The sequence below is a fragment of the Lynx canadensis genome, chromosome A1 (genome assembly GCF_007474595.2).
Source record: "Lynx canadensis isolate LIC74 chromosome A1, mLynCan4.pri.v2, whole genome shotgun sequence".
In the NCBI taxonomy this organism is placed as follows: domain Eukaryota; kingdom Metazoa; phylum Chordata; class Mammalia; order Carnivora; family Felidae; genus Lynx; species Lynx canadensis.
The window spans coordinates 129,355,719-129,381,862 of NC_044303.2; the positions used below are offsets into that span (position 1 = coordinate 129,355,719).

Here is a 26,144-nt window from a genome sequence, read left to right on the forward strand (position 1 = left end):
AGGGGCAGAGAGAGAGGGAGACACAGAATCGGAAACAGGCTCCAGGCTCTGAGCCATCAGCCCAGAGCCTGACGCGGGGCTCGAACTCACGGACCGCGAGATCGTGACCTGGCTGAAGTCGGACGCGTAACCGACTGCGCCACCCAGGCGCCCCTGTGAGCTGTTTTTTAAACAACGTCATTTAAATAATCTGAGCAAACCATTCTCGAAGCTTGCAAACATAGTAGATTTCTTTTAATAAATCTGAAGAGTTAGGTAATGTAAAGTCAAGACTTCCTGAGAACTTTGCATTTAAATATTTATATTTGTGTACCAAGTAATACATTTTTAGCTAAGTTGCAGAAAGTGACCTACCTGTTATGCACACTGTGTTTACATTCTGCATTTTTAAATGAGCCTGGAGAGTGTACAAATACTGTATCGCTTTTTCACCCATATAAGACACATGCTTATTTCTGTACATGAATAAACATATTATTGAGCTTCTGAAGGAAATTGAGTGATAATAAGAGATGAGTAATAAAGTCAGATGAGAGGAAAGTAATAGAGGAAGATCTATAAACCCTGACAGGCCTTTCTATGTGAGTTCCCTGAGCTATATGGTGATTGCAGTACTACTTATTCTCTTCTTTCGCATTGAACTGAAGGGAAGGTGGCTTGCTGAGGGAGCCCAGCCTGGCACATGCCAGGGCTCCCTCTGTCATTAGCCTCCCGAGATAAAGACCATGGGCCGACCTCTAACAGCTTTTGGAGCTGACCATTGAGAATAGAAGGTGAGGAAGGATCTGGCTTTTGAAGCCATCACAATTGTAAGTTGAAAGGAAGGCATTGCCACTACTTTGAAATGAGGATTTAAGGAATAATAAAATTTGAATCTTTTTTCAAGTGTGTTTTCATTCAGTGCATGTTATTTTTCAGCAATCTTCTAATTCTTGTTTTTTCTAAAGAAAGAATTTTTTTTGGAGTCTGAATCACTAAAGTTTGCTGCTTTGCCTTTTCCCTTGCGGTGCCAGTGGTTGATGTCAGGATTTTGCCTTCAGCTTGTAAGACAGGTGTACCGGTGCTTTTTTAAGTCACAGACTTAATGTTGCCTAGCTTTAGCAGCGGGCACTGAAATTTTAGGAGATGGCATTTTTCTAGGTGCCCTAAAAGAGGCTGAATTAATCACCTCTACAGTGTAGACATCTGTTGCCTACATTCTGCCTTTATAGATTAAATTTAACAATTTTAACCAAAAAACCCTCACTTCTGCATAAATATAAATAGTTAAGGCATTATTTAGACTACTGTATTGTTAAGGCAGTTAGGTCACAGTTAAGGTGAAGAGGTAAAGTAAAGCTTTTCATTTCCTTTTTGTTTGAATTGTTTTCCAGCAGATTAAGCCAAGAAAAGAAAGCATTAAGTTCCCTATTAGAACCCAAAGCTGTGAATAATTCCACATACCAAACATAGCATAAGCCAGTTGTGAATGTGTCTCAGTTTCTCAGTTTAAAATTTACAGAATGGTTTGCTGCCGCTTACTGCTTAAAAGCAACTGTTTCCTTGACATGAGACAGATATTTCATTTGGTGTGTCTTAAATATGCTTCATTCAATACACTGGAGAGGTGTCTGTTTGATGCTTCTGAACCCTGAATACTTTTCAGTATGAAGACCCACAAAGTACCAACATGTTTAACATTCTCTCCAAATATAGAATACTTCCCCTACCCTGCTGGCAAACATTCTGAGTCAGTAGTTCTGAAGTGTGGTGCCTAGGTATCTATTTTTTCCACAAGGTGCCTCAGGAATCTTGATAGACTCTTAATTTTGAGAACTGCCGGGATAAGGGGGTTTTGATACTGAGATAAACCAAATCAGGTATCAGACAGGGAAAGCCAAGGACATGGACCAAGTGCCCCTCCATGTTCATGAATTCTCTTTTTGCTCTCTTTCTATGGTATTACATAACTAACATAAGAGGGTAAATCAAATTCACACATCTCTAGCTGGGAATGAGAGACAATTAAACTGCTTGACTTTTTTCACTAGATAATTTCACTTTCCCTGAAGGCTTGAAACTTTGAAGAATTAAGCTTTGGTAATAAAATGCTCACAAAGATTAATTATACAGTTGTAAACTTACAGCGTTCGTAATTATAAATATAAATAAGGGTAAAAAAATATGATAGGTTTTAAAACCTTTTAATGGACCATTTAATTTACATACACAGATTCTGGTTCCTGCCCAACTGGGGGACTATCTAATAGCAAATGTATAAATACATGAATAATGTTTTTCTTTGCATACCTTTCTCAAAGCTAAACACTGAGAGGTTTCTTTGTTGGTAGATAGCCACTAACAAGTAGAAATAAATTTTGCAAGTCTACATTTTATACAAGGCTTAGGCAACACTTTAATACTTGTAATCAAGACATATTAGGATTTAAATAGCTAAGCATTAAAGTTTACTAAATGAATCTGTTCTTTTAAGGAGGTTATTATTGTAGACATTTAATTTCCTGGTCTATAATGTATAGTATTACATATTCCTAAAGTGTTGAGTTGTGTTTAGAGTAAATTTATGTTTTATTTACCAACTGGTTGTGTTTACTTGCATTCTTATTACCAAGTGAAGATGTTTTCTATGCAGTCACATGAAAAGATTTCTTTTTTTTTTTTATATATATATGAAATTTATTGACAAATTGGTTTCCATTCAACACCCAGTGCTCATCCCAAAAGGTGCCCTCCTCAATACCCATCACCCACCCTCCCCTCCCTCCCACCCCCCATCAACCCTCAGTTTGTTCTCAGTTTTTAACAGTCTCTTATGCTTTGGCTCTCTCCCACTCTAACGTCCTTTTTTTTTTTTTTTTTTTTTTTCCTTCCCCTCCCCCATGGGTTCCTGTTAAGTTTCTCAGGATCCACATAAGAGTGAAACCATATGGTATCTGTCTTTCTCTGTATGGCTTATTTCACTTAGCATCACACTCTCCAGTTCCATCCACGTTGCTACAAAAGGCCATATTTCATTTTTTCTCATTGACCCAGCAATAGCACTGCTAGGAATTTACCCAAGGGATACAGGAGTACTGATGCATAGGGGCACTTGTACCCCAATGTTCATAGCAGCACTCTCAACAATAGCCAAATTATGGAAAGAGCCTAAATGTCCATCAACTGATGAATGGATAAAGAAATTGTGGTTTATATACACAATGGAACACATGAAAAGATTTCTAATTCTTATCACCTAGTTAATTTTTTATTCCTCCATTATACAGTATTAGGTTTGAGGAAGTGGGAGGCTTGAGGGTACATAGTTTTTCCAAGCTGTGCCTAGAACTGAAGTCTTCCGAGGTCTGATCTAGGATTAGGTCTTCTCGGCTCGTGTGTAGACGTTATTAGATAGATTATTTGCAGTAAAATTTTATCTGGGCCATTTTGCCTCTGCAGTGTCTCCCCCTTCCCCCACACTCTTTAAGAAATACGTTAATTCTAACACTAGCTTACCAAACCTAACCTGCTTTTCCTGCCCTCAACATGAAAACTGAAAAACCCTCAGTTTTGTTAAAAACTTGAGAAACATTATTCATATATTTATACATTTTCTTTTAGATGTCTTCCCAGCTAGTCAAGAATATCTGTGTGTAAATTAAATATCCCATTAAAGAAACATAAAAATTATCATATTTTTAAAAATACGAGTGTTTTAAAACATATTGAATTTTAAGGAAAAATTCATTGTTATAATTCAAGTCAAATAAACATGATTTCTGGAATATTCTTTGTAACATTTTTCTCTTTTAGTATGAAAAAAATAAGAGTTGAGTGTATCCTGGAGTTCTTGTAGAGTGTCTGAATGTTGACCCCTTTGCCGCTTTAGGCCAATAAGCCTGGGTTTTTTTCCTCTAAACCACATTGAAATCTACTTATAATATTTGGAAATTTATGTGGTATATAGAAAAGCCAAGTCTCAACATGGCTCTGACCCAAGCAGTGAAGGGTAGCATGCCTTCTACTACACCAGGACGGTCAGTCCCCATCTCAGTCCTTTAGGGACAGGATTCCTTGTAGGTCTTGGTCTTCAGTGCCCAATAGAGAACAACTGAAAAGTGAGGAGTACTGGGGGAAGTAACCACTGTGAGGATAGAAATTGACTTTCTTTAGTTCAGCTCATCAGAAGGAACAAAGAGTAGATAATCAGTAGCTTGTCAGGATTTTCCCTAAAAAGAGGTTAAAGAAGGATGTGTCAGATTGCCCAGGAGGGTTTTAGCAAGATACTGGAGAAAGCTTAAATATGAAAGTTGACATCCTATCATTGAGTTGTTGGGCAAGTCTCTTCTGGTGCATTTAAAGAATCTATAGGGGCACCTGGGTGACTCAGTCTATTAAAGACATGACTCTTGATTTTGGCTCAGGTCATGATCTCATGGTTCATGGGATTGAGCCCTGTGTGAGTCTCTTTGCTGTCAGTGGAGCCTGCTTGAGATTCTCTTTCCCTCTCTCTGCCTGTTCCCTACTCACTTGGGCATGCATGCATTCTCTGTTAAAAAAATAAACTTAAAAAAAGATGAATCTTGGGGCGCCTGGGTGGCACAGTCGGTTAAGCGTCCGACTTCAGCCAGGTCACGATCTCGCGGTCCGTGAGTTCGAGCCCCGCATCGGGCTCTGGGCTGATGGCTCAGAGCCTGGAGCCTGGTTCCGATTCTGTGTCTCCCTCTCTCTCTGCCCCTCCCCCGTTCATGCTCTGTCTCTCTCTGTCCCAAAAATAAATAAACGTTGAAAAAAAATTAAAAAAAAAAAAAAAGATGAATCTTTAGTTGTCATTGTGCATTTGTATTTGTGTGTGTCTCTTTCTCTAGAATCAATGAGATGGGCTGGATTAGGGGCTCTCAGTCCCTGTGGGATACAGATGTAGCCCCATTAGTTAACTCTTCACAGCACTGTGTGTCCTTAGATCTTCCTGTGAAAGAGAGAAATGTGTTAATAAGTGCTTGCGAACATCCCAGTATCTTTCCTTAGATTTGTGTTTGATTTAGGGCTGACAATGCCTGTCTTGATGTCGTCAGGGTTCAACTTTAGCTCCAAGGTTCTGGGATGTATTCTTCAGAAGGGGAGAGAACCAGGAGACTGTGGATTTGGCACTGTGGCTCTGGACAAGTCCTAATCACTGTGAACTTGTTTCTGCTTCTGTAGAATAGGGATCATGATCTTAACTCACCTCTAGGGGACGTTGTAAGGCAAAAATGAGATAAATGTGAAAATGCTTTAGCGGTTCTTCTTTGATAGGAATCTTTCTCTTAGGGGAGGAATGTACACATGTCTTTCTCCTCCCTCCTTCTCCCCCATTCCAGTACTTGACTGCCTGATAGAGGCAAAAACTGGTTAAGTGTCAGGAAGAAGTGGTGAGCAGGGCAGCTACCATCCTTGCTCTCTGGAGCTTAAATATCTACTACATACTAAGCCCTCCTTAGTACAACTTTCTCTGCCTTACTTCTGGAAGAACCAGTCTCTCCAGCTCTTCCTTCTAGGCCACTCATTCCCGTTGCCATCCTCACTCATTTTCTTTCCCAGTCTTTAAACATTGGCCTTCCTTGGGGCCCTATCTTAGATACTCTTCCTATCTGTAGAGTCTCCTGTAAAATATCCAGTCCCCTACTTGAAATCGTTTCTCCTCTTCTTGGCTATCTCAGAGGTACTTAAAATTCACCCTATCTGAAACAGAACTCATGACCTAATAAACACTGCCCTCCCACCCCATAACCTGGTCCTGCTCTGATCTGTGTGTCATTGAGTTGTCCATCATCCAGTTGTTTAACCCAGAAACCCTTGTCTTTCCTAACTCCCTGATCTTACAAATCTCACATACCCACTTCTTTACCACTTCTTTGCTTTTATGTCTTGAATTCCTGTCAGATTCTACATTTCTGTTCTCACTCTTGTTTTTCAAGCTACCATCATCATCCTTTGTACAGACCATGAAAACATCATCCTCACTGTTCTCTTATGTATTTTTGCTTCCTAGTCCATCCTCCACACTTGAGAGATATTTTTTAGGTACCTAAATAGTTCTCAAATTTTAAAAATATGAAAAGGTGCAGGGAAGAGCTTTCTTCCCTCGTGTACCTAGGTTACCCGTTCTTTTTTTTTTTAATTTTTTTTTTTTTAATGTTTGTTTATTTTTGAGACAGAGAGAGACAGAGCATGAGCAGGGAAGGGGCAGAGAGAGAGGGAGACACAGAATGTGAAGCAGGCTCCAGGCTCTGAGCTGTCAGCACAGAGCCCGACGCGGGGCTCGAGCTCACGAACTGTGAGATCATGACCTGAGCCGAAGTCGGACGCTTAACCGACTGAGCCACCCAGGCGCCCCCTAGGTTACCCATTCTATGCATGTGGAAGGAAATGCTAAGTTTTAGGCTTTTCCTAAAACTTCATTATTTACATAAAGTTTTTTTTTTTAACGTACACTTTTCTTCAGCTTGTTTTATTTTTTCATTCAACAGCGTATCTTGGATATTTTTCCATTGTAGTACATAGAGATTCTCCACATTCATTTTTGTGGCTGAATATGTTCCATCGTAGGAATGTTGAAATTGATGCACATTAGAGCAAAACATCTTTACTATCTAGAGTATTTCATTCTTCTCCTTTGGATGACCTTGTCAGGAATTCCTCTTTATTACACTTAGGGAAGAGAAATCTAAACTCACTTGCCAGGGCTCTCAAGGTCTAGCCCTTCTTCTCTGGGTTGTCTTGTATTTGTCTTTTCCTCATCCTCTACTTTTGGATTGTATGAACATAGACTAGCTTTTATCTCATCTGTGTTCTGTGTTCCTTCCCACCTGAGACTTCTGCTTAAGCTCTTAGTCTCACATGCAGACCCATTCCTTCCTTTTCCTGTTTTCTAGTTAACCTCTAATCTACGTAAGGGAAATTTCAACTCAGTTTACATTTCCTTAAGGTGTGCTTACCCTGGTGATCCATGGCCAAGTCAGAGCTTTCTGATACCGTCTTCTGGCATTTGGTTGCTTCCTTTGAACAGTTATTATCATTTATTATTGTGTATTTATATGTGTGATTATTAGGTTGATATTTATCTCACTTAAAATAGTATTTCTCAAATAGTGGGTTGCAACCTGTTTTGGGTTATGAAATCAGTTTTAAAAATTATGATAAGCCCTTTTCAAAAAAAGAAATAGAGAATATCAGAGCCTTTCACTTAAAGTAAAGGTCTTTTTTCCATCATGCTTTTGCTTCAGATTAATAGATGTGATCACATAAACACCTGGATATACAAATATATTGGGCATGATGTTAATTGTTATTGTTGGTCTTAGTCAAAAATATTTTATGGTAAATTATATGACGATAGCAGTTCTATTTTTGTACACAATTTCATCCCCAAATCTAGCAGAGGACATTCAGTAAATATGTTGTCTCAATGTATAAATAAATGAATGCACACCTTTTCGGGGAGATTCACAGACTCATCCTTCCTCTTAGGAACTAATGAACCCTGGTTCTAAGCAGATGTTAGTGTTTGTTTCCTTGGCCAATTCATTTTTCATTATTAGATTATTAGAAGAAAAGGAAAGGAATGTAAAACCAGACTTTTAATGTATTTTTTAAGGGTTGATAAGGAGATTAAACACTATTGATGAAAAGTTTCTAGATTTAAATTTTTTATATTACTTATACATCTTAGGCCTTAAATACCATTTTACTTTTTGAATAAATAATGAAACTTAATTTTTACCTGCCTAAATATCTGGATAATGTTTGCGTTTCTAAGGTAGTCTACGTGGAGGGCTTATTACATAGCTCTTACCTTTTGTGTGTGCTTCAGCAATAAAATATTTATGCATTTCGGCAAGGTGATACTACAACCTGGTTTAGTACAACAGCTGCACTGCCTGTTCCCGTGTGGCTTGATTTCCCTTTTTAATCTTCAGTTTTTGTGCAGCTAAAGAGTATGTCAGCATGTAGTTTATACAGCAGCAGATAACAGTGAAAGCTTCTTGAATTAACATAGTAAAGAGAAATACTCTGCTCAGTTTACTTGGTTTCACATTTTTCTCATGTCTTTGAAAAACTTTCCTAACATGTTCTACACAGTAGAGCTTTATCAACAATCATGTATTTTACAATAAGACCTTTTTGTGACTTTTTAATTCTTTAGACGTGTAAACTCATCTGCAAAGGTTTAGTTTCTGATCTTTAAAAAGAAAATATCTCAGTTCTACAGTAATCTGCATTGTAGCTTAGCACAAATCAACAAAGACCTGGAAATGAGAGAATGATTTTCATATTTATTTTCAGTCATAAATTTGTATGTATAATTGAAATTGAGATTGGCTTAAAAAGTGTGTAGGCAAAAAGTACAGAATCTTAATTCTTCTCAAATTTATTATCAGAGCCCTTTAGCACAGAGTTTTTATCTAGCATATGTGTTATTTTTTCTTTCTATTTCTAGGTGCTCCTGATCCAACAGCAGGTGCTAGTATAGATGATGAAAACTGCTGGCACTTAGATGAAGAGCAGGTTCAAGAACAGGTTAAACTGTTCCTTTCCCAGGGCGGGTACCACGGATCAGGGAAGCAGCTTAATTTGCTCTTTGCAAAGGTATGATTTTTTTTAAAAGAAATATTCTAAATATATACATATATAGAAAGTATCTATATATGATTATGTGTACACTAGAATAAAGGCTTTTTAAATTATTTTTTTGAAGAATAGAGTCTGAGTTAACCAACCAATTAGAAACTATTATGTTGTAATGCATTAATTTACTTAGGTGTCCGTAGACAAGATGTGGAGCATTTTTGTTTCTCTCAGTTCCCATTACTAAAATGGTAACAGTTTATACAATTTTGAAAAACCTTTCAGTATTCAAAAGTAAATAGCTTAATATTATTAAAAATGCTATCTTTTCACATTTTTTACTTTTTCTAGTTAATGTTCTCAAGTAGAGCATAACTTTGAATACAGTCCCTATAATGTGCTTTGTATATATAAGGGTTTTTTTTGAGGTTCTGAAGTATCTCCTGTTCTAATCCATATTCTGTAAATTTTACATAATTATTTTTGAACAATTTATACATGCATGTGAGATATTATATATTTAGTTTAATAATGTCAGTGTATTTAAATTAGATTCAGAAGCAGGAACTTTGGAGTCATACAGACCTGGGTTTCAATCTAAATTCTAAATCTTACTGAATGTATGAACTTTAGCAAGTTATTTAAGTCCATTTCCTCATCTGTAAAATTAGTTAATGATAAAACATCTCCCTCAAGTTATGAGTAAATGTAATGGTGTCTAACATGTCGTTTTAGCCTTGGTAAATGTTAATTTTCATCACCAAAATTTGATGGCCCAGGAAACATAGTTATCATCGTTATAAATTCTGTGTGAGTAGAAGCTATGTCTGTTGCTTTATACAGAACTTTTAGTACCCATAAACACAATTCTCAATACTGGGTAAAATGCTTTTTTAGTCATATTAAATCACTCTCTTTTTATAGGGGATATAGCTATTGTTCTGGCTAATGTATTCAAATTGGTTTTTAACAGAAGAGATAACTGATTGATACTTTTGACAACTCATCAATACTGTGTTAAAAAGCTTTTCTAATATTTATAATAATTATTGTTTTTTTTAACTCTGAAGAATTAGCATATATTCTGTTACTGGTCATGTTCAGAAAATAGTGTATTCTGATTAATCAGTATCCTCTTGCCAAAGATTTATCCCATTTACTAAATATAGATCGCCAATTTTCCGAGAATTAGATTACAGTAAAATACATTTAACCCTAAAACTACTTCACATGTGATTTAATCATCATTTGGTAATTAATAGGTAGTCAAACTCATGTAGTAGATCAGAGTCTGCCTTCTGAAAATTAATTACCGTTAGACTATAGGTGTACTTGAGTGTTGCTTAATAGTTGTGGTTTATATGCTTAAGAGTAAAGTGTTTATTTTTATTGCTGTTGCTGAGTAATAGGTTAGAAGTTTATCAGGAAAAGAAACATTAAATCAAATCCATGATGTAGTGGTAATATTAAAGGTTTGGCATATTTTGATTCACAGGAAGTATTTCATAGATTCTCATGTTAATGAATAGTACACTTTGGCCTAGTGGAAGCAAAGTGAAAGAGGTATTAGACAGGCCTACAGCTGCTATTTTTATCCCTGTAGATGATGTATACATTATATATGCTGTATGAAGTAACATCATCTAATTTTGGAAATGGAATAACTTTTTTTATTTTTTAATTTTTTGGCATAACTTTTAGAGTTAACACAGATCTGGGCTCTGATCCCAGCGATTCCTCTTGTCCTTTGGGCAAGTTACTTCATTTCTCTGAAGCATGGTTTTATAATTCATAAAATGGGATTATAATCTGGCCTACTTTATATAGTTATTGTGAAGAATACCTGGTAGGTACAAATGTAAAAACTCTTTAGCGTGATGTCCAGTAAATGGCAACTCCCTTTCTTCCTCGCAGTCTTCATCTGTTCATGACTGTTTAGTGCTTCCATATGGGAAATAACTTTTTAAGATTATTGAAATAATCCTGGAAGCACAACATTTGTGATTTAGGGTGAAAGTCCTTTTGAGTTCTTTGCAAGGCTCAAATGTAAAGCCTGTGATGGGGTTCCATTACTTGTCAGGGTACAAGCCTGACACAGGATCTATGGATCTTTAGGCTTAGGCTGCTTAATTGAATATCTGCCATTTCCTCCTTCATTTGCCTTTCACACAGAACCTTGAATAAAAGGACCCCCTCTCTTTTTCTGCTGCTTATGACCTTGTTCAAGTAATGTCCTGTAGGAAGAACTGGTGGTGTTCAGCTCAGATTCTTATTTGTTGAACACATAGCAGTAAACACTTTTGGGATTGATAGATTTATTTAGGGTTTTCTCGAAAGAGACTTAGTCTTGTGTCCCCTCTCCCCCCCTTTTTAAAAATTTTATTTGGAGAATTTGGCATAAGAGTAGTGGACAGAGCTTTAAGTTCCAGCTTTGACAGGCGGAGTTAGCTTACCAGGTCACAGGTTATGGTTCTGCTTCCTGGATCTCTCATTTAGAGCAAGAGAATTCTTTAACCTGTGATGCAGTCCATTTCCTTTGACTATTGCAAAAAGAGTCCCATCTGAGTGAATATAAAAGTATAATGTTGCTCTTCTTGTCAGAAAACTTCGGTGTGAGAATGTACCAAAATTCTGATTTACCTCAAAAACTGAAGGACTTCGCAACTCTGGAAATATACTACAAAAGATTGCAGTGTACAGTTTAAATTGGTGAATTGTATGGTATGTGAATTATGTCTCAATAATGCAGTTTTTTAAGAACAGAAAGACAGATATTATTATAAACATTACTCAGTCGATTTAGAAGATCCCTAAAGAGTTATCAGTAGACTGCTTTTGGCTTGTCTATTCTGGTGGTAAGTACAATCAGTTGGAAGAGTCAGGAAGGTGCCAAATTATTTGTCTTGTTTAATTTGGTATGTTTCTGTAGGCTGGCAAAAATTTCTTCTTTGTAATTGGGAAGGTAACCAAATTTCCTCATGTGCATTATGAAACATGTTTTAAAAAAATTAACAGTTAATTCTCTGATTAAATTGCCATTTAGGATAGAGTCCAGTTTTTAACAAACTTTTGTTTGCTTAAGAGGGCTGGTGTCAAAAATTACCTGCTCTGGACCCCAGAGAAAGAAATAAAGTGGTCTGTTTGTGTATTGCTGCATATTTTTGAACACTTTTCTAAAGGTCTGATTTTTCCCCATTAGGTGCGGGAGATGTTGAAGATGAGGGACTCTAATGGGGCCCGCATGTTGACGTTGATAACAGAGCAATTCATGGCTGACCCTCGTCTGTCACTTTGGAGGCAACAAGGCACTGCGATGACTGACAAATATAGGCAGCTCTGGGATGAGCTGGGTAAATACAAGTTTCCTGATGGATTGCCATTGAGTTGTGTATGGGTAAAGATCATGGTGGAGTGTTTAAAAAAGCATAGTCAGAGTGTTGCTGAAGAGAGAGCTGCTCGTATGTGAACTAACTGCCATTATATCCTGGTTAGAAGAAGGAGGACTTGGGCTGACATTTGCAGGAAATAATCTTGGGAAGGTTTGGGGGAAACTGTGTGATCTTGAAAGCGAGCATAGGAATCTGCTTTAATATTTGAAAAAAGAAGCCATGTTGTTTTAAAACAGTTATTTTGTTTAGTAGAGCTAGTTACTTATTTCTAGAATAATACTGTAATCAATTCGTCTAAAATTTGGGTTTTTCCCCCCTTTGCCTACATTAAAAGTATCAAAAGTGGTTTGAACATTTTTTTTTTTGGCTGCTACAGACTTAGACGAACTTTTGATTGTCAGAATGGAAAAGATACAGCAAACTACAATTTTTATTGCTTCCCAGATCTCTGATAAAAATGATTGAAAAAAATGACAAATCCATTAGTCTTATTCACCGGGAAATTTGGGGAGATGAATATTTTTACCCAGTGCCCATTGCTAGGGAATTAATGCATTTGTGGTCTTTCTATTAAGAAATCTGTATGGGGAAAATGGAACTTTTGACAAATATCTCAATGCCTGTATTTTATGTTTTGGATATGATAACTAGAAGATCCTAGCTTCATTGAAATTGAATAGAATAACTCTTCATACCTTCACCTTTTTTCTCTCTTGGTTAATAATAGACCACATCCTGTTGATTGATCCCATGTTAAGTCTAGACCAAGGGAAGCTGTTGTTTTTGTATGTGCCCCATGATTGTAATAATTGGAAGGGACCTTTGAAGTGAACTGTTTTATGGGTAAGGAAACTGAATTCTGGGGAAGTTCAGGAGACTTCCAGAAAATGACATTGACTGACTTACGGATATGCAGCAGGTTGGTAAAGAATTGGACGTTAGAGTTTCCTCTTTCCCGTTAATAGAATGTATGTTCAGAAACTTGGTATGGATGACAGCTCTTTTTTTTTTTTGACAGGTATATCTGCTACTTGCCACCTGTTAGGTATTTGTTGACCTTTTTCCCTGGTATTTTTATTAACTATCTTGTAATAACTTAATCTTGGTACATTCCTTGGGTCACCTGAAGTAATGGTTAGTGATCTCTAACCCAATCAAAATTTAAATCAGTCTGTAACTATAGTAGATTGTTTCAATATATTAGAAGAGTGTTTGGGAGCATGGTCTGGTGATTGGAGAACACAAGTGTAATGCGTGGTTTAAACGTATTTTTATACAGTACTGAGTGATACACTTTTCCAGGTAAACCTTTTTCAATTTTATAATCAGTATATGTATACTGATTATAAAATTATTTTATAATCAATATATCAGTAAATGTTTAATTGATTAGTTGGTTTATGACATTCAAAAGGACTAGCATTACAAAAAAAACTATAATGAAGGGAATCATTTAAAGAAAAAAATTTTGGATTAATACTAAATGAATAAAATTTTAAGAACTTAGATGCTTGGAGGAAATTAGAATTACAAATAACTAATTAGGAGAAGGCAAACTAATTTTTTTGGTTACAAAAAAAAGTGATATAGTTAAATAAAACTTACAGTGTTCATATTTAATCCATTAGTCACATCTCACTTTTCCAAGTTGTTTTGGAAATTATGTGCCTCAGCCTTCAATAAGAATTATAAATTCTCATTAGGTGGAAGTTCCCACCAGCTGATTCTAGTTATACCCTATGATGAACTGCTTTCTGATTATGGACCAGGCTTTTATATTATTCAAGTTCTTTGATTTCAGTCTAAGATGAAGAATACATTTTCTTGCCCTGTATTTCCTTTTTTCACAAATCCCATCCCGCCCACCAATCATTACTAGACTGTTGTAAATTCTCTTGTGTACTCTGATGGCAAGCAGAGGTCACTAGCCATTTTAACCGCATCTATGTTCTGTGAAGAATCCCATGTAGAAGTAACAATAGCTACCATATCTTAATATTCATTCACCAAAAAATTAACTAAAAGTTGCTTCTGGACTACAAAACGAAAGGATTTTGCTTCTTAATAAAATGGGAGAATTTGACTTTGTGCCCCTGCACAGGGCTCACATTGCTTCAAGGCTCTGCTTTGGAATTAAATGCTGAGCACTGCCAGATGCCAGACATTGAGAAGAGGCTGAGTTTTGTCGGCAAATGGGATCTGCAAGTTAATTGGTGTTTTCTGCAGGCTTCTGGCTGTGAAATGAAATTGGAAGCCCTTTAGCCACATGGATAATACAGGACCTGAATACAAATGTCACATGTCACCATCAGGACCCACTGTGAGACAATAGTGTTCCCACTCCAACACTGCACCATTACAGATCATTTAAATATGGGGATTACATTTAAACTAAAAGCCCCATTTGCCTTTTACTGCAATTTAAATGTCCTCTTAGCAAAAGCTAAGTGACAAATTAAATGAAAAAAGTGCCCACATTTTTAAAGCTGTAATGCAAAACAACCTTTTATTGCTTCTCATGTGCCACGAATGAATCATTATACTTGTCAACCCTAAACCAAGCCATAATTGGAGCAGCTACTGTTATCAAAGTGGGGCCGCTCTGTGACAGCTTAATAAAGCTGAAACTGTTAAATTAAATCTCAGATGCTTAACTCCTTAGCACTGGTGAATTCGATGGGTCCATTTCTGGCAATAGCCAATACACCAGGAAAAAAAAAAAAAAAAAGATTCCTGGCATGAAAGCCTTAATCTGATGAAAGTGTACAAGTAAGAGTATCTTAGCCAAGTAACTCTGCTTCTTGGCAGAGGTATTTGGAGGCATCAGATTGTCAGCCTGATTATAAAATTTAATTTTTTTGGTAAGATCAGATATTCTTCTCCCCAATATTTACAGCTTACTGAGTATATGTGATTTATTAAAATTTAACTCTTGATGTTTCAAAATTAGTTTAAAAACATAATATATATTTATATAACTTTGTCTCTCTTTCAAATAAGTATATACAAACTTTTTTGAAGTAGCAACAGGCCCGATTCCTTTCCCCCTCGGGAACAGAGGGATTAATTATGCTCAGTTCTTCTTTTCTAAATTAAGTGCCTATGATATTCATTTAGTCTGAGTTAATTTTTGTGACTTATTCCCTGATATTCATAATGTAGTATGAAATAAATACAGATGAATACTATTAAGATCCTGTTCAGTGCATCCCATTTGCAGATACATTATTCTTATATATGAATCTTTTTCAATGTTAGTTTTACTTTTTCTGTGTGATAGTCATTTTCTAAACCATACGGCAGTCATCTCAGAGTACGTGTGGTATCATGATCAGCAAGAGAAAATGTATACGTTAAAATCTTAAAGGGGGTGCCTGGGTGGCTCAGTAGGTTGAGTGTCTGACTCTTGATTTCAGCTTGGGTCATGATCTCGTGGTTCGTGAGTTTGAGCCCCACATTGGGCTCTGCGCTGGCAGCACTGAGTCTGCTTGGAATTCTTTCTCTCCTTCTCTCTCTCTGTCCCTTCCCTGCTCAAACGTGCGTGTGCATGCATGCTCTCTCTCTCAAATTTCAAAAAATAAAATAAAATCTTAAGATAGAAAGCCCATTGCAGTGATAGAAGGTGCATATTTGGTAGATCTATAGAATATACACCTGTTTAGTTGCATTTTTTATTCTATAAAATGCAGATTTTCTAGAAAGCAGATCATAGAAATAATCCTTAGATTTCAAAGAACAACCCAGTGTCGATTGGTGGTGAGCACACCTACTGTTAGCCCTAATGGCTTTCTGTTCAGCACACTTAATTACCATGGGGGTCTTTAGGGATGAGGGGGTATATTGTAATCTCTTATCTATGTTGATGGGTCTCTTTCCTTAAATGTCTTCTAGACTGTAATTTTACTTTGCTTCATAAAACTATAGGTTGTAGCTGCCAGTCTATTAAAATCTAATTAAAAATGGATGTCATTAGAGGAAACAGTTAAATAAGATTTAATTACAGCTTTATCATAGGAAAAGATTCTTAAATTTTCATTTTTCATGTTTTACATATGTGTTTTTTTCCTAAAATTTTAAACACTTTCTCTGTGAGCTGAGTCACACATTTTGCTTTCTAGCATCTCAACTTTGTTTTTTAGGGAGAGGCTGGGCTACCATTGCAAGAGCCTTGCTACTCTGAGCTTTGCTCACATTCACAAGATATAAGGAGTTATCTTACAGAATTCTTTTCCAAGGTTTTGATATGGGGGTGTCACACTGGCTCAGTTGGTGGAGCATGCGACTCTTGATCTCGGGGTTGAGTTCAAGCCCCACATTGGGTGTACAGATAACTTAAAAATAAAACCTAAAAAAAAAAAAAGTTTTGAAATGGATACCTAAGTCTTTGTGAGTAGAAATAGTCATAGTTAGAAGTTTCTATTTTGAAATCCGCTGTAAGGTTAGTTTGACCAGTGGCTAAGCAGCAGCTCTTGTGTTCTTTGGTAGGGTACCGGATAGATTGAGTGGGTGTACAGATTCAGGGTGCATGGAGTCACAATAAATCTTTGTTCAGCAATAGAGAACTTAGCCTATCGTTCATCCACTGAGACCAAATCTGTTGCAAATACTGAAAATTTCCTGCTCCGCAGACTCAGAACACTTGTCTCATGTACTACCTCAGATACCAGTAGTCATCTCCGTGGGCCTCTTCCGCACCCACCCACCCACATTATTCCTGAATCGTATGCTTAAGTCACACATTTATTTTTTTTTTTTTAATTTTTTTTTTTCAACGTTTATTTATTTTTGGGACAGAGAGAGAGACAGAGCATGAACGGGGGAGGGGCAGAGAGAGAGGGAGACACAGAATCGGAAACAGGCTCCAGGCTCTGAGCCATCAGCCCAGAGCCTGACTCGGGGCTCGAACTCACGGACCGCGAGATCGTGACCTGGCTGAAGTCGGACGCTTAACCGACTGCGCCACCCAGGCGCCCCTTAAGTCACACATTTAAAATGATGCTGTAAGTAACTTCGAAGGGCTTTTGTGCACAGTCAGAAATAAGATTCCAAAGACTCTGCTTTGGAGGTCATTGTGGAGAAATACCTGGGAAATGCCACCTAACGTCTCTAAAAGTAATAGACTTAGTAATTTCATCTACTGTTTTGAGCCACTACTTGGTTTATATGATAAATTCAAATCCAGGCTTTCCCAAGTTTGAAGCTGATGGTGGTTAGTGAATGTCTGAGGAGTTACTCCTTTTCAGAGAGAACTTGGAAGCATTCCAGTGTGGTTTGCCATATAAGTAGTGTTCTCTTTGCTAGTGCCATGGAGAAAACAGCAACTCCCAGAGCTCCCTTGCAGCAAAAAGTTGTCAGGTGCAAAAGTTGGATACTTCTCTGTAGCTGTGAGTGTACAATGTAAGCCTAATGGACTACACATTAGGGATTGTTTCTCACCTGCCAGTTTGTCTTCCCTGGCCATAAGGAGAAGACACCTTTACCACTGAAACCACTTCAGTGTCTTCTCATTAACCCTTCATTCCAGAAGTCTTATTGTGGTTTCTTTATCAGTATGGTATTAAGCACTTGCTATGTTCAGAGGCATAGATGTATTAAGTGTTTGATTTTACTATTGGTGATGGTCCTGGTAGTATAGGGAGGGAATAGAGGGATAGAACCTTCAGGAGACAGAAATTAGACTAGGCATGAGTGAACTGAGGGGTACTTTGATAGAGTAATTTATTCACATATTAGTACAAATACTTGTAGAGACTGAATTTAACATGGTTTTACAAGGTGTTCATGGAGGCGAATTGTTAGGAAGTAGGAAGAAGTAGTGACATTGACTAACATGAACAAAGACAGGTATGAACTCAATGGGAAAGGGTTATAAAGGGTTCAAATTCATTGTCAACAATGTTGTCTTCAAGATTTTCAGTCCAATTTTATTGTCATTTGTTTTTACTCCAAAGGGAGGTGAGAAGGGAGAGAGAGTAGACCTAGGATCTAAGTTTTTCCTATGCTTTATTTCCCATTTTAGTCCAGCTACTAAAGATGACATAGATGTCAGCACTTATTTATCAGGCACTATGCTGAGCACCTAACGCATGCATTATTTTTGTATTCTTGAAACAATCCAGTGAGATTTAGGTATAATTATTTGCCTTAATTTTATAGCTGAGAAAACTGGCACTTTGGGAGACTAGATAACTTGCTTGAGGTCACAGTGGCAGAGCCGGAATTTGATCCCAGGCCAGTGGCTTCAGAGACTTAACCGCCAAACTACATACCATCCTCACTTGTTTTATTTTGCCTCTCTGCTAAGTGGTCTCTGCTCCGAGCAGAGCAGGGGCAAGGTGAAGCTCACCTAGATGGCAGTAAACCCTGTAAAAGCTGAACAGCTGGTCTGCCCACTCGTGGTCCTGCAGGTCTAATTATAGTCGTCAGAGCTTACCTATTCTAGTTGCTCATCTTTGTTTCTAGCAACTCTCTAACTTCAGCATCTGAAAAAAGATACAGTGTAGAAGAGCCACATACATGCTATTGACTGAGAACTGTTATAATAAACTTATGCTTATCACAAAATACAGAGAGAGTACATAGGGGATATAGGATACAGTCGAATTTTCATTTCATTTTCCAGGCTTTGGAAAGGAGCCAGTGAGACCTTTAGGTCATGGTCTTTGTCCTGGCCTGTATCAAGCCCTAATGATAACACAGTTGTCAATACTTGTTTATGTCATGTGGTCTGTAGCTCTGCAGATCCCTCCTGCACTTGGGCTAGGCTGTCCCGCTCTGGAGTGAGGTTACACTTCCTGTTTCAGTCTGTGGTTTTCCCCTTATTATTCATAGCTCCCTCTAAATACAGAGGCTTTGTCAGTTGTGTTGTTCAGGAGGCTTTGCTTCTGTCTGGCCATGTTCTCAGAACACTGATGCTGCTGCTGAGTCCTCACTACCTGTGCGTGGTGTATTTCTCTGTTGTGTGGTCCTCTTGCTTTTTGTCTCTTAAAACTGAGACTTCTGTGTTCGGGGCTCAGAGGCCTCTGGATTCTGCTCTGCTCTGGGAATGGGAAGAAGGGGGGTTGTTCTCTGCTCCTTGAAGTAGGCAGAGTTAACTTTTAGTTTGGGTCAGAACTTAACCAAAAGAGAGAATGCGTATTTTTTTAAACATTTTTTTATGTTTATTTATTTTTGAGAGAGGTGGTTGGGAGGCGGAGAGAGAGGGAGACAGAGGATCCAAAGCAGGCTCTGCACTGACAGCACGGAGCCTGACGCAGGGCTCGAACTCCCGAACCGTGAGATCATGACCTGTGCTGAAGTCAGATGCTTAGCTCACTAAGCCGCCCAGGTACCCTGTGAATGCATATTCTTTACTTCCTGTACAGTGCCATCAACCGTCTTTCCCTTGAGTGCAGCTGCTAGGGTTTAATTATCCATTCATTACTCACTTATGGGAAAGAGTAGAAATAAAGAGAACAACTTTTAAACAAATATTAATAGAAAATGGTAGATTCTCAAGATTAAAAGAGATCTTTACAGATTGTTTGATCCTATTATCTAACCAATTGGAGATTCCTAATGATAATCATCCTCTAAGTTATTTAGGTGTACAAATAGATGATCTGTAACAACACTTGGGGATCACCCCCTTGTGTATTTTTATGAAACTTTATTCTAAATATAGACCACAGAGATTTTATTAGGAGTTAAGATGCCTTATGACTTATGATAGTACATGTTCCTGTCCTATATTGTATATGTAGTGTGTTGGTAGCATTATTTGTACGAAGAATAGGTTCTAGTTTCTTTCTTTTATGTAATATTTATGAATCCGTTGGTAGTAGATATTTTTTCTCATATTAGTGGCTACTAAGAATGTCAGAGTATTAGTATAAAGTGTCTTTTTCTTCCTCACAACAATTTTAGAAAAGTTTTATTCTCTTTCTGTTTCCTAAGAGTTAGTATTGCACTTGCCCTCAAGAAACTGCCACCAAAGGGAAATGTGGCTGGGGGAGAGGTGGTCTCCTTGCTCAACTGTGGATCTCTGGGGAGCACCATCACAGTAGGGTGGGGGGAAGTGAGAGAGTGGGAAGGAAGGAAGGAAGATGGGTTGGGGAAAATTTCCTCTCATCACTTCTTACCCTGAAGTGGCAATGTACAAAAATTAATGAGGTCTGAGAAGCGTCATCTAAGCCCTCTGAGATTCTCAGGAGCTTCACGGGGATCAGAGATGCCGGGAGCCGGACTAGAAGAAGTAGAAGCCACGGGAGGAGTGAGACAGCCACTTAGGTTGTTCTCTGTGGGGTGCCGTGTGGAGCAAGGTGCTTTACAAATGTTTGTGCAGTTGATTAAAGCTTAGGTGGGTCAATGAGGGGGCTGGAGAACCCAAGGAAATGATGAATGTGTGTCTGTTAGACAGGGGGTGTTCACCTGTGCCTCACAGAGGCCCTGAGGCGGGATTGGGAGGAAGTGAGTGTGGATGGGGGGAGGCAAGTCCTCTCCGTCCCAACAGATGACTTTCACCACTTGACACATAGGCTTTCTGTTAAGATTTCTCTAGAACAAAGGGTTCTGAGATTAAAAATGCATGCTTGCTTCTTACTATCTTCAATAGGCTTTTAAATAGCTGCTCTTCTTAGAGGTGTACCAAAGAATGACTTTTATTTATATAAATAATTTTCTTTTTTGAGGAGAAGGCAAGCTGGTAAATGATGTATAGCAGGTGAGTTTTTGTGAGGCTGCTGTAAGCTTATCTAACAATTGCATAATCTTGTTTCAGTGTTTAAAAATTCCAAATTGGAATAAGAATAATATTCTGTCTAGTAAAATACAGGTGCCCTCTGACATTAAACTGCTTGGATGAGTTAGTAACTGGTTCTAGGTTATTTTCTCAGGCTCTGATCTAGAGACAAATAACCAGGAGTAGTGATAGTAATTGTCCAAAATGGGGCTAACTCACCCAGCTCTCTGTGTCTCCTGTTGCAAAGATAACCTTTGAAATAGAAATTCTACTCTTTGAATTTGGGCTGTGTCAGCTCTATTTTCTTGACCCTAGGTTGTGCTTCCCAGCCCCTTTCAATTTGGGGTATCTTAGTAAGTTTCAAAATTGCTTTGGGCATTCCTGGACGAGAGCATGACCACTCATCAATTAGGTATCAGACTTAAGTTATCAGCAACCTTGAAATGGCTTAGATTGGAAGCCACAGTCTCTCTTTATGGATGGGCATAAGCTGAGGGAGTTGGATGGGAGGACTGTATACAGGGCACTTGGATCCAATATAAGCTTGGAATTTGGAGAGAATCCTGTTAGGAACAGTGGCTTCAAAATGTTGCCAAGACCGCAAAAGTGGGACACCCCCGGTCTCCAACACATTTAAAGATGATAGTATATCCGGTAACCTATTCACCATACATACTGATCATACACATAGGATGCTCTTTGCCAAATGTTAGGGTCCTGTGTACAACAGCTAGTCTGAGAGATTTTTGTTTGTTTTGAAACCATTTAAACCACTCACTGTCCTTAATAATCTTGTCAGTTGCTGTCTTTTGGGGGCATTTAAACTAATTCCAGAGCCATCCTTTTTCATCTTTATTAGTGTTCATGTGATAATCTCACCCCCCTTTCCCCTTCTTGTCCACTAATTAGAATACTGAAAATGACACATTTTTTTAAAGTTGTTTTCCTGTACAGGTGAAAAAAATGTGCCTGGCATATAGTTGGTGCTTAGTAAAGTATCTATCAATAAAATAGTGAAGAAATAATTGAAGTGTAATGCTAAAACACTTATTTGGAAGCTTTACAAAGTTGAGTATTTTTGATGTACTGAGAATAGTGATTGAAAGGCCTTAATCTTCACTGTGTCTTCAGTTTTCTTCCCCTCCTGGCTTATCTTGCCGTCTTCGCCTATGTACAGGTGGATATTCACGGGTGCCTGTTTATGCCTGAATGTATGCAGTTGCATGCGTGCGCACACACTCAATGCACACTGAAATACAAACAGTATAGAGTACAGAAGGGCAGTGATTCCCCCTTGCCATCAGTGCTGCAGGTAATCTATTGCATTAATCAGCCAGCCAGTGGGAAATGCATGGGGAGTGATTATACTATCATACACAATACAATCAGCATGAAGCACTTGTCAAGACCAATACATCAAAGTTTAATTCAGTAATAGAATGAATTAGAGCAAAATGAAACATTCTGTTCTCCAAGAACTCAGCACTCATCACAGGTTCTTTCTCAACTCGGTAGAAAAGTCAGTGCATTAAGAAACTGTTTTTATGAATGAAATTGAAGTTCTCTTATGTCCAAATACTGCAATCCCTTTTACTGGGGCTTCTTATACAAGTCTAGTGCTAAACTATATTCATCAGTATTCCATAATCATAGCCATTGGTAAATTTAATTATTTTTTGTGAGGGATCCTGATGATCTTTTATCCTAATTGTTCTCCATGGTTAAGTGAAAGGCAGTTCTTGTCCTGTTGGCTCAGGGAAGCACTTATCTATAGATATGGCTGGTGGACAGTAGAGTGCCTTACCAGAAAGCAGATAAATTAACAATGACTTGGTGTTTACAGTGCTTTATGATAGGTACTGTATTAGGAGCTGATAGTCTAGTTGGGAAACATAATGAATAAGGGAAAAATAAAAAGCAGCCCAAGACCACCTAAGGCAACTGAAGAAATGAAGTTAGATAATGTAGTACCTGTTTCAGAAAAATTTGAGGATCTAACACATTTCATATTCTGAATCAGTCTTCTGTGTCAGTTTGTAACAGTCAAATGAAATACACCTAACCAAGCATGCTTTTTCAAAGGGACAGGGACAGGGACAGCTCACCAGGACTATTGTAGTTTTCAAAGCCTTCGACTGGAATACAGAGAAGATTTACTGAAGTCAGATGGTCTCTAAGTATGGATTCTGATCCCCATATTTACCAACTGTATATCCCTGGACAGGTCCCTTATTTTAGAGAGAACTTTAGTTTCCTTATGTGTAAAATGACCATAATGAGGATTCTTAAGGCCTAAAGTAAGATGATTAAATAACGCAGTACACTTTCTTTCTCATTCCAAGGGTCTTTTGCCTGTGTCGAGAAAGTGGGCCCAGTGGGAAGCTTATAGGAGAGAGACGTCACGAAAACCTAGGGAGTCTTTTTCAGAAATAGATTTATATAAACTTGGACTGTTGAATGGATCGTGGAACTGTTTGTGAAGACAGCTTGGTTAAGCAGCCAGTGCAGAGCGCATGGAAAATGCTCATGCAGGTTACCACAGTTCACATTCCTTCCCCTCACTAACAACACTGACTACCCTTTTTGTGTATGAAAATAAGACGTCTGTCATTGTGGCTTTTTTCTTTATGATTTTTCCTGTCTTTCCTCCCTCCCTCAAAAATGAGAAGGGTGGTGAGTGGTGGACGAGCTGGCTCTGGCCATTCCTACAGAACCAGATTCCCAGTAAGGTCAGGCAGGCTGTTTTTGGTGAATCTGGCATGTTGACCTGTCAGCACTGACAAATCACTGCGTATCAGAGGAGGGCCACAGGTTTCCCCAGAGGAAACATTATCAAGGATACCCATTAACTTTTTGGAGTATCTTGTTTGTTTTCTTTTTTTTTTTTAATTTTTTTTTTTTTCAACGTTTATTTATTTTTGGGACAGAGAGAGACAGAGCATGAACGGGGGAGGGGCAGAGAGAGAGGGAGACACAGAATCGGAAACAGGCTCCAGGCTCTGAGCCATCAGCCCAGAGCCCGACGCGGGGCTCGAACTCCCGGACCGCAAGATCGTGACCTGGCTGAAGTCGGACGCTTAACCGACTGCGCCACCCAGGCGCCCCTGTTTTCTTTTTTGATAGCAAAAAAAGATGGTTGTTTCATTCAGTCTTTTCTCAGAGCCTGGTTAAATAATAGCCGATTTTGCGCCCTTTTGCTTGAGAGTTAGCCCTGCTCGGGGCACCTGGGTGGCTCAGTTGGATGGGCGTCTGACTTCAACTCAGGTCATGATCTCACAGTATGTGAGTTGGAGCCCTGCATCGGGCTCTGCTGACAGCCCAGAGCCTGGAGTTTCGGATTCTATGTCTCCCTCTCTCTGTTCCTCCCCAGCTCGTGTGCACTCTCTCCTTCTCTCTCTCAAAAATAAACAAACATTAAAAAAAAAGTTAAAAAAAAAAAAGCCCTGCTTGACCTAACACGATCTCACAGACTCTCTCTATACAGTGAACCTGAGGTATTTGAAATTTTCCCAGAAATGTTTTAGTGCTTTCGAAACTATACCAAATTTAAAGTAAGGAGAATGTTTTTACCAGTTAAACTTATTTCTCAAACAGTGGTGACTAATATATTAAGACTGAATTGTACTGAGAACAATACTATAATTAGGGTCACAGTTTTTGTGTGGTCTGACCTAAGAAATTTTGTGACTATAGTTTTGGTAGCACAACTAATTATACCAGTGATCTCCTATTTGTGACTGCAATTAGGCATTTCATGGCCTCTAAATAAGTATAATTAGTTAATTGGATCATGCATGAAATTCTAGCCTCTCATAATAGCCTCTGAGAACAAAAATAAATATAAATATTATGAATTGTTTTATAACTGTGGAACCCTGGGAAATACCACAAGTAATTGTTTTACTTTGTTACTATTTCATAGGAATAAACATGGTATTAAAAAATAGAAGTTAAACTATGTAACATTCTTTATTCTCTACCTTTGAGGCAGAGAGAAAAGGGAATCACTAACCTTTCTGCTGCTCCTCTGCCTCTTACTCCCCACTTGCCACTGCACCTGTGTGTTGCCCCCTTAGCATTATACACGTTGTATCTTCTGAAAATAGGGAGAAGAGCCACATTTATCAAAAACGCCTAAGTGCCTTTATGGAAGAGGTGTACCTTTTAATTACTGAATTGATTTGCATACTAAAAAAAAACATGAAGTGGAAGGACTTTAAAAACAAGTGTTATAGACTCTGGGGGGTACCACTAGAGAATGGCCAACTGATTTATTCAGTCACAAATCATAATGCTCCACCCAGTAGTACACCCACAGGCAAAAAGCACACTTAGTCACACGCAAGTGCATTATCCTGGAAATGCTGATGTGACTGTATTCCAACAGACCTCGTGATACATCATAATTTCAGAGAAAACAGATTTCTTCTGACTTGGATAATCATTCTTGAATTGTAAGTTGGGTTTATCTTTTGTTTTAAATCTTCAGTGGAGTTTCTTGTTTGCTGTGACTTTCAAAGTCTTGAAAAATGCAGTTTTCTTTTCTTTTCATTAGGCTCTTTTTAAATGGACCTTGTGTAGGTTTTTGTTGGGGATGCTTTCTCTACAGGGGAGAGACAAGACATGGTTAAATAAAGTACAGGATTTCTTAGCTGTGCCTTTAAGGTTTCTTCATAATTTTAGACAATAATGTACCTTTTTATATTATGCTGCGAAAATATGAGCAATAAAATGATGATTCTGTCAAGAGACAAAAATGGTGAATCTTGGGATTTATGTATGCATAAGTACATACATGAATCCTAGCTTCACGGAAGTACTTTTTGACTACATAGGTAGGCAGAGGCTACAATACCTGAGTGTTGAGAATATTGGATTTTGGGGAGCATGAGTTTGTAAGTTACTTTAGCTGTAAAGTGAGTTTTTGTGACAGTGAAATGCGATTGTGTATGTAAAATACTTAGCACAGGGTTAGTGTGAGGTGAATATTCAATAAATGGCAGCAGTTATTGTCAGGTGGATAAGTAAAGATGCCATTCACTTTTAGAACTGTGTTAGCTGAACTAAATAGAGCGGTTTGTACCCTAAAGCAGACATTTTAAAACTTTAAATGTAGACTCTAATTAGAAACCTAACATGTGTAACCTGATATTGTTAGGATTTTCCTTGAAGGGATAAAAATATTAGCATACAAACCAGCACTTAATATTGCATTGTGTGTTGGGATACCTTTTGTGCTGTTAAGCTTTCATAATGACCTTTTTTTTTTTTAAGTTTATTTATTTATCTTGAGAGAGAGCGAAAGCACAAGCAGGGGAGGTGCAGAGAGAGAGGGGAGACACAGAATTACAGGCAGGCTCTGCACTGTCAGCACAAAGCCTGATGCAGGCCTCAAACTCGTGAACTGTGAGATCGTGACCTGAGCCCAAGTCGGTCGCTTAAGCAGCAAG

The 26,144-nt window shown here is 38.1% G+C and overlaps 1 protein-coding gene across 3 annotated transcripts in view; it reads left to right on the forward strand.

Moving 5' to 3' along the window:
* Positions 1 to 26,144, forward strand: part of ZSWIM6 (zinc finger SWIM-type containing 6) — a 198,999-nt gene that overhangs the window by 131,276 nt on the left and 41,579 nt on the right. For all 3 annotated transcript variants that reach the window (XM_030321626.1, XM_030321635.1, XM_030321644.1), the window contains exons 3-4: positions 8,459 to 8,607; positions 11,786 to 11,936. In XM_030321626.1, the coding sequence (XP_030177486.1) occupies positions 8,459 to 8,607; positions 11,786 to 11,936 (300 nt within the window). The remainder of the gene's footprint in view (positions 1 to 8,458; positions 8,608 to 11,785; positions 11,937 to 26,144) is intronic.